This window comes from Anneissia japonica, unplaced genomic scaffold (genome assembly GCF_011630105.1).
Source record: "Anneissia japonica isolate Jap-2015-1 unplaced genomic scaffold, ASM1163010v1 scaffold287957_len1322810_cov207, whole genome shotgun sequence".
Classification (NCBI taxonomy): Eukaryota; Metazoa; Echinodermata; class Crinoidea; order Comatulida; family Comatulidae; genus Anneissia; species Anneissia japonica.
The window spans coordinates 860846-877126 of NW_022683022.1; the positions used below are offsets into that span (position 1 = coordinate 860846).

Consider the following 16281-nt stretch of genomic DNA (forward strand, 5'->3'; position numbering starts at 1 on the left):
CACAACCTTTTTTGGAAAGTAAAAGGGGGAAAGAAAAACATGGGGTAACTTGGGCTTATTAGGTAATTTTTGGCTTTCCTTTATCCGATTCGACATTATTTTCAAATTAAACTATTCCTATATAACCGAACAACAATCACAAATCAATTTATTCAATCTTACAAATTATTATCAAATTACAAATAAGTATAAAAGAAAATTGAAATTGTAGGGAGATTCTCGTCAAGACCAGAGGTCGCAAGCATGAAAGCCACCCAACAAATTAAATAACTTCTGAAAATTTTAAAAGAAAACTGAAGTATATTTCAAACATTTTCCTTCTGAAAATAAAATACAAAATCTCAGTTTTATTTTTTGTACAAAAAATGTGATAAAAAACGTTTCCCTTCCTGAATAGATTATAAAAAGCAAAATTTTATTTCTTTATTCTGAATTTTATAAAAAATAATAACATGGATAAAAACACACCGGAAGGGCAAACTTATTGTATTTCTATTGTGGTCCTTTTATTTCCCTATACTACAGTATAGGCATATTTAAAAAGTAGGTCAGACCTAAAAATTATATCATTGTTAACACAGGTAATTACATGCCCACTAACACGTTTGTGTGGTAGGCCAACCTTGACCAGATTATATTGATGATGAATGTTGACGCTCCAATTAATCACTGTACGGTACGTTGGGACTTTAACCCGCTAAATGTTGTCTATAGTTAGGCTAGTATATAATTTGTAAACGTTGATGACAGTCACACCAAATTAATTCTTCTACGCTATATTTTGACTTGAAAAGCGCATTAGGCCGCCCCTTGCAGCCTGATGATTTGGCCTTTTTATCGAAAGTTCCCTTGGCCTACGTTTTTGAGGCAGAGGAAAATTGTGATTCCTAGATGGCCGGAAATGAGCTTTCCCTACTTCTAAGGTGTCTTTTAATGACCTTTTATTTCTTCAAACTTCGAGGTTTTCCCTCTCTTAAAAAAAGGTCAGGTGATTTTTATCTAATTCTTAGGCCTGTACATAGAGAGAGAAAAAAAAAACAAAGACATAGTCAATATATTATTATATTCCAACAATATTGAGTAGGCCTAGTTGGATACGTAGTCTTTCTTCCATGGATTAATGAACCGATAGGCATGAAGAATGAATTAGTACGACGTCGAACCAAAAACAGTGTTTTTAATATTATTCAATTGAAAACTAGTTGGGCTAAGCCTAATTTGTCCGATCTGCTACATGACTATGCCTAATTGGAAGGTTAGCATGCCTTTTGTAAGCCATGACCAGTAGTATTTTGTTGTTTCTTCACAGAGGGGGGAGGGGTTCGTCCGAACCCCTTAAACCCCGTATCTAGTTTACGTGTGAATGAATACATATTTATTTGTAATGATATAAAGACTAAATTAATGAAGGAGGTTACAAAATGCATTTACCCAAAACGTGGCATGGGCAACACTGATCATAATCGTATTACGATATGCCGGTACTGTCTTTGTCTTGTTCATTTACGGTATCACGTGATGTCAGCATTTCATAAAATAAAAGCATGCAAAATCAACTTGAATTATCTTCCTGGTTGAGTAAGAAAATAAATGTATGGTGGTTGCGTGGACACTCGTTAACTGCAGTATTATATAGGCGTAGTAGCCACCACGCCCGGTGGTGAATATACAGTATTACACTGAGACGGGAGGAAATCAGGGTGGCGCCAGCGGGGGGCCGGGGGAGGGCAGGGCCCCATCGGAGAGAGCTCGCCGCCCCCCTCCTCCGTCGGGGAGGAAAACCACAATTCGTCGGGGAGAAAAAAAATTGTATGTATTTTCTATATAGGCCTATTAGTAGACTGAAAAATCAATTAAATAAGCCTTATAAAGAATTTTCGGGAGATTCGCCCCCCCTGGACCACTTTCGAAACATTTTAAGCGACGCTCAGGTAATTACGGGTCATTACCTGAGCGTCGCTTAAAATGTATATAGAAAAGTATAGAAAACTTAGATTGAAGGTAACAAATGATGACGTCATAATTTGCTTAAACTTTAGTGGAAAGAATCGTCTTTAGGGCGAATTGTATACCACGGTTCCAAGAAACGCTCATGGGTTCTCTGAACTCGATGCCATTGGAAGGTAGAGTGTTGCGTCAATATTCAGCGGCGAATATGGTCAGAAATGTACAAAGAAAAAAAAATCGTGCTAAATCATATATGAAATGTTTACGTCATCAGATCTGTAGACTTAGCCACTCTAAGCAGTGGCTTAATTACAATTGTGGTATTGCTAACGCCTCTGCGATTTAATCATAACCTGACCATGTTAAAAAAAAAAAAACGATCATGTATCAGACATTGGCGATTCACATTAAAATTTCCAGTTCAAATATATAATAAAAGATAATAATTTTAAAAATTGCTCCCATAATAGCGGTATGCATTACCGTTGTAAGACAAGTGGGCCTACATCTTCTACATCTTTTTAAACAATACAATGCTACGCCAAATGTAAACGTGAAGCTACGAACTTTTTAACATTCTAGTTACTTGATGTCATCACAATACTGATCTGACTGCAAAACCATCACTGTTGAATTTATTTAATTTATAGTCCTAAATGTGTTTAGATGTAACGTAGCTAATGAAACAACTTTATGTATCTGATAACTTTCACAAATTACATATATTATTCGAAATGATTTTTTTTTCTGGGCTTCATGTTATTCTGTTACCGTAGGTTTATTCAATACCGATAAATATTCGTTTGGTTCCATGAGCGTTAAAATAATCATTACTTCACCTCAATCCTAAGGCGGTCGAAGTCGCAATTGGATTAGTGTGAACGTAACCTAAACAAAAAAATGACTAGGTCTAGGTAGAAGACTGGTGGTACATCGATCGAATCAATTTGCGGGTCCAATTGCGGATATTCTGAGCGATAATCGATGCAACCATGTGAAAGAAAGTAGTTCGCGGTGGTCGTAATTTAGAAACGGAAGTGACGTACCAGACTCTGTCTTCAATGTTAGGTCTATATTTAGTTCCTGCATAATATATTAAAGCACGTATTGTAATTGTAATAATAATAATAATATAGTTTCGGCACGTGATTTCGAATTTTCCGGGAAGAAACTACGTGAACACACCACGGTCACTTCTATTTTACTTCACCATTAAACAATCTAGGCCTATTATTTATAATTTGCTGGAAATTTATCACCGTTATGAAATATTTAGGCATTGCTCCAATACCGATAGGACTAAAATGTTGTATTCCTTCTCGATTCACTAGTGAGATCGGATAATGGTTCGTTAATGGTTCATTGAAAAAAAATTAACGTAATATTATAAGTGTCATAGAGATGTTTTTTAAATTTATCTTGTAATAGGCCTATATTTTATTGTTTGTGTTTTGTTCATGTGTAGGGCCTAATTCTGCAGAAACATAACTTAGGCCTACCGGTGACAGCGACGCTTTTCTTCTCCTCAGCTGTTATATCTTTTTGTCTGTTCTTTTGTCCTACAGTATTTTTTGCCGGAATGGATAAAATAAATAAATAAAATAAATGTTCAGTGTTAAACCAGAGAGCTGTAATGTACGGTACAGTTCCCGGTTAAATTTAACTTGCATTAGATATCAACTTGTAACATAAAAGACTAACGAATTTAATTAAAGCATGAAATTCCTCGTTTAAAAGGAAAATAAGTTATAACTAGACTAGGCTTTAAGACTTAGATCGAAATAAATATTTACTTTTCGATATGACACTGTTGAATTTTTAACATACAAGCATGAGAAAGATATGACTATAATGTCTAAGTGTCTGTCTGTTAATTGGCGAGAAAAATAGGCATGTTCTTATTCCGGTACAAAATTTTCAATTAAAAGCCAATAACGTTACTGTACCATACTTATATGTATGCCACGGTCCTGTCTATTTATAAATTTCCAGCGGGGGTGGGGGTTCCCCGGGGAGAAAAAGCAACATTCGTCGGGGAGAAATAAAAAATTATATGTACAGTATTTTCTACATATTAGTAGACTATAAAATCGATTAAATAAGCATTTGAAACCCCTAAATTGTCAAAAGTTTCGGGGGCTTTTCCCCCAGGACCGCTATCGACACCGTTTAATCGAAGCTCGACCACGCCCACTTTGCATTCGTAGGGGAAATCTGACCCCTCGTCGGGGACCTCGTTATACACATCTAGATGTGTATAAGAATAAATCCTGGCGCCACCCCTGGAAATTTAATAAGTAAAAACCTAACATCTGTACAGGTGGTTATCATTTATAAATTGACTTTCTTGTAAAGTTGTTGATAAAGGGATGACATTATATCGTAGCGCATCATAGGACTAATCCTATATCAAATACAATGTCAAAGACGCGTCTGTGTCTACGATACGATATGAAAGGACAATACTATTAATTATTGGTCTTCATTAAACCATAGGAGCCATCGAGCTGAAATGAATCGTTATGTTGGCCTATGGCTATATATATTGGCTGTATGGCTTAAGCCTATACTACTTTGTGTCACCACAATGTAGTGTATAAAAAGTTAATAAAGTCAGTCGACATCGTTAATTTGTGCCAACCATTTATTAATATCGAGAAATCCAATTTAGAAAAAGGTGCTCTCCATTGGCGCCACCTTTGCAGGGGACATCATTGGGGCTCCCCGTGTGTATGTCAGGTCCATGTACGGTGATGCGAAGTGCGGTACTAAGAGCAGATTCCGATGAAACAAATAATGTACGTATAATTCCGATATTTAAATTTTGTAGCAGATGATGCGTAAGAATTCCCTATCGATTCCATAGCTATGGCGTCTGCAGAGGAAGATTAATCACTGTGAATGGATCGGTCTATAATCTATATACCCTTACCGTTACTATAGCCTGATTATATTTTTTAAAAGACGATAATAAATCATATTAAATATAAATAAAAAATAGAATATAAATAAAACAAATTTTCCGATCATCTGTTCTCCATCTTTTTCCAATTGGCTTTTGATTTGGAATTAATGAGGTTACTCTGGTATTGGAGTTTGTTTTTCGCTTTTATAGGGTATACTCAGCTTTCTCTGACTCTGTAAGGCTGTCCCTCGGGCACACCCATCAGTTCGGTGATCCCCGCATTTCAACACTTAATATCCTTTTCAAATGTTGTTCTTGATGTGTTAATTTTTAAGTTTTGTTTACAGATTTTCTGTGTTTTATGTTACGGTATTCCTGTTTCATTTCATTTAATGTGTGCATTTTTTTAAGATTTTGCATTAGATAAAAATTAAATTTTTAAATTTAATACCGGTATTCAATTCAGCATAGCTCCTATGGAATAGAAAGTGTATTATTTTTCTTATGGTTATTTACTGAATACAAAATATTTTTAAATGAGTGTTTAAACATATTAAAATATTTAAATAAATAACAAATATGTGTTCATATATATTATTATGCGTATAATATGACGATTTTATCTATTTTTAAATTTCCAAATTAAATAAATATTAATATACTTGGTGAGTTGAGTTAAATATCGAAGTAATTTTAAACCAATGCACGCTGTTATTGTTATTTTTGTCCATATTACAAGACGATTTCACAAGAATTAAACGAACATACAATCTAATGAATTTAATGATCTTGTAATAGGATTCTAGGCCTATAATGCATTTCAGTGATCGTCTGCCGAAGTTGTTCTATGAAGTATTTACGTAGAGAATCTCATGCTATTGATTGTGTGTTCACACTTGTCGTCATCTTTCCCAGAGTCCCTTGTAAATTACGTCACTGATCAACGGACTGACCTACATTTCACGTTATTCAATAAACGTTACAGTACTTCAAATTTCCTTCGTTCTGTAACTACACGGGTCTACGGGTCTGTAGCCAAGATTCGTGATTTGTGATAGTTTGTTATCTCTATGGTTAGGCCTGCTTATATGTTTGATTATAGAAATACTGATAATAGGCCTAATATTTATTATTATGGTGATTATTATTATTATTAGTAGTAGTAGTAGTAGTATTAGACCTAGTAGTAGCCTAGTAGTAGTAGTAGTAGTAGTATTAGTAGTATTAGTAGTAGTAGTACAGTAGTAGATTATTATTATTATTATTATTATTATTATTATTATTATTATTATTATTATTATGGTGATGATGTTAATGTGATGATGACGTGGTGAGGGGCCTCAAGCTCGCAAAATAGAGTGATTTGAGTGTGATTTTGGGGTGAAGAGACTGGGGATGAGTATTTTTTACACATCGTGCGCACCCCTCCCCTCCCCCTCCCCCACCAAAGATAGTCCACTGGATGACGGTGTGGATGGAAACGTCGATAAATACGAAAATGATGACGGTGACAACATCGACGACGATAATTGTGATCATCGAAGTTGTCTTGGACCGGTAGACCGGTACCTTATGTTAGGGTTAGTTTGTACATTACAGTATATTGGATAGTAGGCCTACAGATGCATTTTGTTACGTTTGTCGTATTCCTCGTTCTCTCATGTTAAACTTCTTTCGATATTCGCATTTCTTGTTTGTCTTTTTGCGAATTTATAAAGTTAATGCTACTGATGTGTCCAGGCCTATTTATTTTATACGCCCAGGCCTAATACAATATATTTAAGCCAAAACAGTACTCGATCTTACTTTATAAGAGAGGTATCTCACCTGTAAAAACAAACTTAGCTTATATGTTCTTATTTGTCATCGACTTCTTCATTTTATTTTGTAAAATTTTTTTAAAGGTTGCGTAATGACGAATAACCATAACAATCATTATGATTTGGAAGGCCTACAGAAAAAAATGCTGTCATGGTATGCTCAGCGGTGGCGCCAGAAATTTGCCGATAAGGGGTCCTGTCCGACGGAGGGGTCCGAGCCGAGAGTTTTAATGGCTTAGTGGTCCAAAATGTGCTTTTAAATCACAATATTATTAGGGATTGGGCCATGGCCTTTAAAATAACGTTATTTGCATAGGCAAATTATTTTGTCTGACGGGGGTGGGGGGGGTAAATTCCCCCTCCGCTGGCGCCACCACTGGGTATGAACCTTGGTTTAATGTGGAATGCATACGTTTGTTCATTGTCTGGGCCATGATCTTTGAGAGCTTTTTAATTGTAAAACAACTATGTTAACCTCTTTATAATTGAATAGTGCATATGCATGTTTTTAATCATGGCCTAGGTTTAATTGCAACCACCACTAACCCCATTGGTAAAATGTTAACCACATCCATAGATGATTACCGTATTATTCCAGTGAAGAGGGGCTCTTCTGGTGGTCTGATGGTGAAATGGCAGGTACGGTACACCCGAAAACTATCCCCTTCTTTTCTGGTGGGTGTCCTAACTGCTCATCATGAGAGATATTGCACACGGGACCAACAACTTAAATTTCCGAACGACATACGGTATCGGGTATATAAATTTATATTATAATATATATAAATAATCACAATGGAAATAAGTTTGCCTTTTTGGTACTTTATTATATTTATATATAATAATGTATATACTGGCATTCCAGTCCTGCTGAGATGCGATGAGACAGTAGGACGGTTACGTAAGAATTTCCACACTTCAGTGCGCACACAGGGATACCTTCAGTTTTTAGCCGGCTGAGTAGAGCCGTGGGTTCATCTGTTGCTAGCAAAATGTTGCCAAAAAATGTCGAACCTAGAGATTTTCGAGATTTTGGGTCAGTTTGGATTAAGTCAAGATAAATGCTTGGGTCTAATATCATGATATAATACTACAACAAATCCGCATGTACTTTCATGTTTGCATCATTGGAAGACATACTGGTTTCTATTTTTAGAACATGTTTGATTAATTGCAAAGAATCGATGCTAGCTGGCTAGCCAAGTATTAAAAAAACTCTCTGCATCCAACTAAGCACAAGTAGCAGTAGTGGGTAGTAGCAGCAGTAACAGCAGCTGCAATAGTAGTAGTAGTATGTGTAGCAGCAGTAGTGTAGCACTGGCGTATCTAAAAACTGTCCCCCAGTCCCCACCCCCTCCCACTCCCATTGAAAATGTCTGAAGGGAAAAAAACACGCTCTAGTAGTTGTTAAAGAGCTACGTTTAAACATTATATGAGTTTTATAGTAGCTAGTATATAGATGACGTAAGTCTTTCTATCAAACTTGGCCTACTTACACCACAGATATATCTAGATGATGAAGTCGTCTTTGGGATATCGTTGTGACGATGACGGTAACATGGCACCATGACCAATCCACAGGTTGCTCATGGTTTTTAGGAGCTAAAAACAAGTCCCGTCGTCCTGTCCCAAATTTGGTGATGAAGAAGATCTTTTCATTAACATTTACAGTAGTTTCCCGTGTCAGACGCACCCCTATCAAAATTGTTACATCCTGGTACAGTATTTAGATAACTGCACCATAACTAAAATGTAATCGATAAATGATGGATTTTTAATAGAAATAAGCAGTGCAATCAGCGATTGCAATGAAATCAGATATTCAGAGTGGAGGATCAAATTTCATAACCTATTAGTTCTTCGGCAAATACGATGTGTAACCCATTTGTCTACCTGACAGGCCAACATTATTATAGTATAGAAATTTGACTTCACATTTACGTAGACTGACGTCACTGGCTACCGATTTTAAGCGAGTTTGTTGATGTAGGCACTTCGTACGTCTTCTTTTTCACTGGAAAAACGAACGTGTTTTTACTCACAAGAATTGACAACTGCGCCAAAGATGCAAAAATATTTTTGATTTGGATTGGTTGGATTGAATTATGATTTGACTTGTTTTTCGTGCAGTTCTCATCAACTCTCGTCACACCCGGCCTCCTCCATTCGCGCATTCTGAATAAAGATTCACAATGTCAAGTGAAGTCATACATTCGTTCAATGTTAACCTCTTGAAGAAATTTCATTATATAGTAATTCTCGACTGTCGTAAATTACAGGCCTAAATGGCGACCTGTCCATCTGAATCACCGTATATTATAATCTTGTAAAAAGATTGCAACCGCGAAATAAGCCTAATGTAACTTAGGTATTATTTCCGGAAGTAGATGCGAAGAAAGTCAGATAGCCAATCGGTTGTTGACATGAACTTCTCCCGACGGAGACTGTGCGTTTTGTGTCAACCCTTGTTTATTTGTCTATTCATTTTTCTATTTTTGTCCTCAGGCAATTGTGTTTGTTCTGGTATGATCCTAGATTCTGTGGTAAAAATGGCGTCAGGGGGACTCCAACAAAATCTAAAGCAAAAAGGTAATGAGTTCTTTTGAGCGAAGTCGTCGATCTTTGTATTCGTGAAAATGAGCGTATAATAATCGAGTTAAATTTGCGTCCTCTTCAAAAACAATGGTAATAACAAATATGTTCCCTTTCACGTTTTCGTTTTTGTCGATGAGAATACACTCATAATACACAATTGTATTCATGTTCTCCTTTGTTCAAATGGTGCAATTTCATATTGATTTAAATTAATCGAGTGAAAGCAAATGAATGCAGTAGCTTCACTTTGTGTTCTTTCAACACCCTTTTTTCATCCGAAGTTTATCAGTTGAATATATCTATTGTGAGTGTTGCTTTGCAAAAACACGTTCCTGTTCTTGCTATTGATGCCGTTCATTGATCTTGGAATCTGGTCTAAACACGGATTGATGAATGCAACGATAGAGTCAAAGAATAGATGCCGAATAACAGGCACGCTGGATCGATATCATATTGTTTCCTTTGCCTGTTCATCCGTTGCTCATGGATTCGGCAGGTTTTTGAAACGTCGTCAGGTCATCGTCACCATAATCCAATCTAGGCCATAACAGACATTCTCGTTCATAACATTACTCAAAATTTACTTATTTTGTGGAATTAAGACATAAACCTGGGCACATGGCCCCCAAGAGGGGAAACAGTAACTGGGACAAGGGTTGGTGTGGGCCCGAGTTACGAACGCGAAGTGTAAGAAGGATTGCGCCGAGCGCAAACGTTTTCCTCTTTTATGGGGGGGGGGGCTTTCAATCTGGAGGCCGTTATTAGGGGACGGATGGCATTATTGACGGCCCATGGTAGTCATTATTTTTAAAAATATATTTTAAAAAATGTTACTTGCAATTTCTATGGGCCGGTAAACTTGGGCCCTGCCCCCCCCCCCCTCTTCTCGATGGCACTGCCTGGACATTTATCACATTTGATGGACATGAAGATATACCGTACATCACATAAGCAAAACCCTCCAGTAACTAAAGCATCTAGCATGGTCCGGGGCTATGAATGTGTCAATTAGGGATACAGTACTTCTTTTTCATGATCTAGTATTGGAGGACAACATTATTTCTTCACATACGTTGTTTCCGTGATTACAGGTATCTCTGAGCGCAAATAAAGTCATAACAGTGCAGGCTCTGACGTTGGCCTTACTGAACCTGTGACACCTAAATGAACCACAAATGCTTCAAATTAATTACTTTTGCATTGGATTAGTGGGCACAAGTAAATTGTATAAGCCTACTGCTTGAGTTAACAAAGTACATAGGCCTAGGCATACGGTCCATGTTCTATACGTAAACCATGGAAATAATATTTAAATACTAATCCGCCTGCGTTCAGTTTTACATCCTGGAAAAGTCTGACCTTTTACTAAATTCCAGATCAAGAACTATGCTTCGAAATTCGTATTCTGTTTCTTGAACAGTCTTTAATAATAATAATGAGTTTTTAATGAAAAATACAGGCGATATTTCCACGGTGCGACTGACCTCTTAAATATCTCATCTTCTTGAAATTACGAATCGTTCAGGTATTTCTCGTTTGTTTTCTTTCGTTTCGACCACCCTTTTTATTCTTATTATTTGGTGTTTGCTTTTGTCTTGCTTCGTTGACAACAACCCAATAACAACCATTATAGATTTTGTTAGGATAACTTACAAATAATTATAGCGGGTTTTTAGCGGTCAATGAACCCTTTAGTACACGATTGTTATGGAATGTGACACAGAGTAGTCTGAAAGTTCTTTCTTGAGAATGTAAGGTTTTAGAAGACGACTTTTGAGACTTTTGGGCGCGTTAAGTTATTTTGGTGACATAGGCCTATACATTGTAAAATAATGTAATCTATTTCATTGTCTTGGGAGGGTTGTGATTTGTTGTGCAGGAACGCCTAATGTAGTGATTTGCTATATCCTCAAAATCAACGACTCCTCTGTTCTCCATTTTATTATGTAGGCATTCATGTTTATCTGGAGGCCTCCTATCAGTCTTTCTGTTGTTATACAATGTGTTATTTAACGTTCATTATTACTATTGTTTTTGTTGTGGTTATTTTACAAAGTTAAAATACCGTTCACTGAACTCAGTCGATTCAAATCGAGTTGACAAAATCTACCAGTAACGAAATGAAAATAAACACTATTATTTCAAGGCGTTATGAAAGATGACAGAGTTATTCCAACCGGTACTGTAACTTTTGTAGACACAGAATAACTGTTTGAGTTAAAATATCACCTTGAAAATAACGAACTTTTCGCAATAAAAACGTTGATTGAATAAAAAAGATCTAAACACCAGCTAAGGTCATAGGTTACCTCGCTAATTTTCCCGCATTTCAATTGTTTAGTGAAACTTTATTGTGAACTGAATCGACTTTGATTGTGCACTTCCTGTCTGCGGGTCATAGGGTATTGCTACCTCCGTGAAACTTCAATTGCAAATTTTTTTTGTGGAACTTAACCAACATCCGGATTAAATATTTTGGCATTTGTGTATTGAGGCTATCAAATTGCAGAGAAATAAATAAATACATAAATATTCACATTCCTTAATTAGTTGAAATAGGCCTACTAGATTTCAATTTTCGCAAACAATATTCACTCTTTAATATTTATAAACCATTAATAATACCCTTTTGTGACAAATTTTCGACGTATAATGTGTGGTGGCCTAAATCGGCAAACTTATTGGCCCAAATAGGTTTAAAACTATAAAAACGAAAATAACTTAAAATAATATGTTGGCAAAATACTGATATACTTTCAATATATAGACTTACTGATTTTTTTATATTGTAGGCCTATAGATACAATTTTAGCATTCAATGTTTATATTGAATCAAGGACTAGTTTTGATCTTTAGATTTATTTTGTTATAAGGATGCGATACAGGGAACCGCTCATGCAATGCTCAACTCTTGGTACACATTGATTAATGTTATAACATGTTATTGTAACATGATCGTTGAATAAAATAAAGAAAATAAAAACAAATAATAATTGTTTCGATTTGTGAGTTAAAGTTGATTGCATTATTATGATCCCTTGAGAAATTAAAACCAAAGATGCATCAGCACAAGATAAGATTTTATACCGTACTATAGGCCTCACATTGCGTGGAATCATTATTAGTTATTTGATGAAAAACGAAGGTTAAGGTATTTAATGTAATATGTTAGACGTGAGAATAAAATTGATGAATGACTAAATAAAATACAAGTCTTGTGTCAAATTGGAATACCTTATAAAGCCTAAGGCTACGGTAATGATGATAGCGTCTATTTTATGACGTATTGGTTACAGTACTTTATATATTTTAATTTTAATTGTTTTTACAGTGAGTCGTTGATACTCTGTACTCCCATCCATTCTAATTTTCCGCATGAGGCAGGATTTTAACGTGGAAGCATTGGCTAGAAACGACTGTCGATTTTAAATTCGTTGTAATACATTTCCGATAATAATCAGACGTCATAAAAATCAAGTTTCGATGCGGAAGTTTTATATTTTATTTTCAATTCGTGGGTCTACATATGTTTATGGTATTTGAAAGTCTTTGTCAATACAAGAAGTGATTTCAGACACAACATTAGAAATAGATGGTAAAGAGAACGAGACTTAAAACGCATTATTATAAGTGTTTATGACTACTAAATTCTTCGATTGCTTGAATTAATAAACCAGAATGAATGAAAAATATTAGCTTTCGGACAACCCTTGTCATTCTTCAGTTAAATATTTTGGCCTATACTTTAAACGTTTCACTCTGCAATAGAGATGAAAGTAATAATATTAAAGTATATAAAAATATCTTCAAAAAGATGCCTTTTTTTTTTTTTATCAATCAAGGTACAATAAAGAGATAACGTCGAAAATCATGCGGTAATACGATAGGCCTACAGTATTTGTAGGCAATATAAATTTTAAACGTTACCGTAAGAGAAAAATTCCCGTAATTGCAGCTTTTAAGAATTCGAATCCCATAGAAGCAACTGAATTTCCAAGATGTGTATAAGAGACAGGTCTTGCTTCGTTGACAACAACCCAATAACAACCATTATAGATTTTGTTAGGATAACTTACAAATAATTATAGCGGGTTTTTAGCGGTCAATGAACCCTTTAGTACACGATTGTTATGGAATGTGACACAGAGTAGTCTGAAAGTTCTTTCTTGAGAATGTAAGGTTTTAGAAGACGACTTTTGAGACTTTTGGGCGCGTTAAGTTATTTTGGTGACATAGGCCTATACATTGTAAAATAATGTAATCTATTTCATTGTCTTGGGAGGGTTGTGATTTGTTGTGCAGGAACGCCTAATGTAGTGATTTGCTATATCCTCAAAATCAACGACTCCTCTGTTCTCCATTTTATTATGTAGGCATTCATGTTTATCTGGAGGCCTCCTATCAGTCTTTCTGTTGTTATACAATGTGTTATTTAACGTTCATTATTACTATTGTTTTTGTTGTGGTTATTTTACAAAGTTAAAATACCGTTCACTGAACTCAGTCGATTCAAATCGAGTTGACAAAATCTACCAGTAACGAAATGAAAATAAACACTATTATTTCAAGGCGTTATGAAAGATGACAGAGTTATTCCAACCGGTACTGTAACTTTTGTAGACACAGAACAACTGTTTGAGTTAAAATATCACCTTGAAAATAACGAACTTTTCGCAATAAAAACGTTGATTGAATAAAAAAGATCTAAACACCAGCTAAGGTCATATTGTGTTATATAAATGCTGCTGTTGTCATAAGATTTCTTTAATCTTTAATTGCTAATAAGAGAGTCGGTGTTTCTCTTTTTACCCGGTTTCATCAATTAATTGTATACTTACTATAACTCATTAAATAAAATTAATTTATTGAAATCAGACTAAATTTTTAGTGAGGAGAACACACAGCGGTGAAAGTACTTGGAAAACGGAAAGTTATTAACTTTAATATTTACTCGATTTCCTTTATGAAATTATCAGGGTATTAATGATACTCGGGCGTATTTAGCACAGGAAAACGGATAGTATTTGTATATAAGTTTTGAGGATGTAGACCTACAGTAGTGTTCTACTTCATCGGAAATTGACGGATACAGTCACAACCGGTAGATTTATATCCATATATATAGCCAATTCCATTAGTTCGAATGTAGGCCTACTTTCATTTCGTTCTGCTTTGAGCAATGGAAGGAATATTAATTAATATGACCGGAACAACAATGAAATATACCATCATTTCCCCAACTGTAGTGTTTCGATTGGATGAGTGTCACATATCAGTGTTTACGTAATGTTATTAGAATACAGTATTATATAATAATATAATCACTAATGTTATACTATAATATATAACGCATATCGCACCTATGCGCTAGATCTACACAAAAATAAATATTAATAGACCGGGCCTATATTATTATATTAGGCCTATCATTCATTTATATGTTAACAAATCATTATATATCTGTTATTGATATTATTATTATTATTATTATTATTATTATTATTATTATTATTATTATTATTATTACAGTTCAGAGAGACAAGTATTAAACATTAATTTAGACATTTGGGTTGTAGTACCGGTATCTTATTGCAAGAATGGATGAGTTATCTTGTTGCTTGGTAGAATTGGAACATAATAATCAACGTGACAGTGACGATGGTGATAAGGACGATGGTTATGATTTTAACAATAGGCTTTATTAATGTTACGCGTTAATATTTTTCTTAGGTAAATATAGTCTTCACTGAAGAAATGCGTATCTCTGAGTAATTTTCATTAGGTATTTATTGTGGTGTTGAAAAAATTTTGGCCATTTCTTAATTAGCAGATATATTAATAGTATATATTATTATCCTGTATTGTTATGAAAATTGTTTTTTAAAGCTGTAAAACCATGTCGAGGCAGCAGAACAACGTGCCGTCTTTAAATACTATTACCGTTATAGTTGTGGAACATCAGTTTGTGTAAACCTTTTAAAAATTGAGCCATATTTGCTGCGGAAATGAATGACTGAATTCTGTGTGTGTGTATGTATGGGTGTGTGTGCGTGTGTATGAACTTGGGGAAATGGTCGATAGCGGTCCAAAATACGCGATAGATAGTATAGAGGGTATTAAAATTATCTGCCCACTCATATTGCAGTAGCTGTTGCTAATAGGTGGCTGTGACGTCAGGATTGTATGCAAATTTTTCGAACGATGAAATCAGAGAGGACCCGCCGCGGTGTGTCATTACGCGAGCATTTTGTATAGAAAATGGATGGAACTTGCTAGGCGTGATCAAAGTAACGTCATTGGAAAGTTATATTCTCCCGCTTTGGAAACGAGTTAATTTTGAAAATCTGGACTGAGAAGTAGTAGTTTGTATTCTATAGGACTTCATAGAATATTTAGGGATATCATGGAAGACATCGATCAAAATTTCGAGCCTCAACCTCGTCCACGTTCCAGCACTTGGCCTCTGCGAAGGCCTGACTTTCTTGACAACAAGCCCGAAGCCTCCCCTGCTATTGCTGAAGAAGAACCACCTCAGACCAGTGTCGAACAATCGCAACATTGTCATGCACCAACTGAGCTAACTGCTCTCACACCAGAACCTGTAGTACCTGATGTACTGGAACCACTTGCAGTAGGAGAAAACAAACCAGATTCCTCCACTCCAAATAAGAAAAATACTTCACGAAGAAATGCTTGGGGAAATTTATCGTACGCAGACCTGATCACGAAAGCGATTCAAAGTTCCCTCGAACACAGGCTAACATTGTCTCAAATTTACGAATGGATGGTTAAAAATGTACCGTATTTTAAAGATAAAGGGGACAGTAACAGCTCTGCTGGATGGAAGGTTAGTATCTGGAATATTTCTCAATGTTTCTGTTTTCTAGCGACATACGATACGTGCTGGCCTACTTGCTGTGTTTTAAAATGTGGGAGTGAGCAGACTCGAAGTTACTCAGGTCAGATGGACATTGTTTACCACATAGGCTAGGCCTAGCACCCCCTGTGCGGTCT

The 16281-nt window shown here is 35.6% G+C and overlaps 1 protein-coding gene across 1 annotated transcript in view; it reads left to right on the top strand.

Annotated features, from left to right (window-relative positions):
* The first annotated feature begins 15491 nt into the window (after window positions 1–15491).
* The window catches only part of LOC117121240 (forkhead box protein O3-like), a 43346-nt gene continuing 42556 nt past the window's right edge, over window positions 15492–16281 (top strand). The window contains exon 1 of the mRNA XM_033266405.1: window positions 15492–16114. Within this exon, the coding sequence (XP_033122296.1) occupies window positions 15671–16114 (444 nt within the window). The 5' untranslated portion in view covers window positions 15492–15670. The remainder of the gene's footprint in view (window positions 16115–16281) is intronic.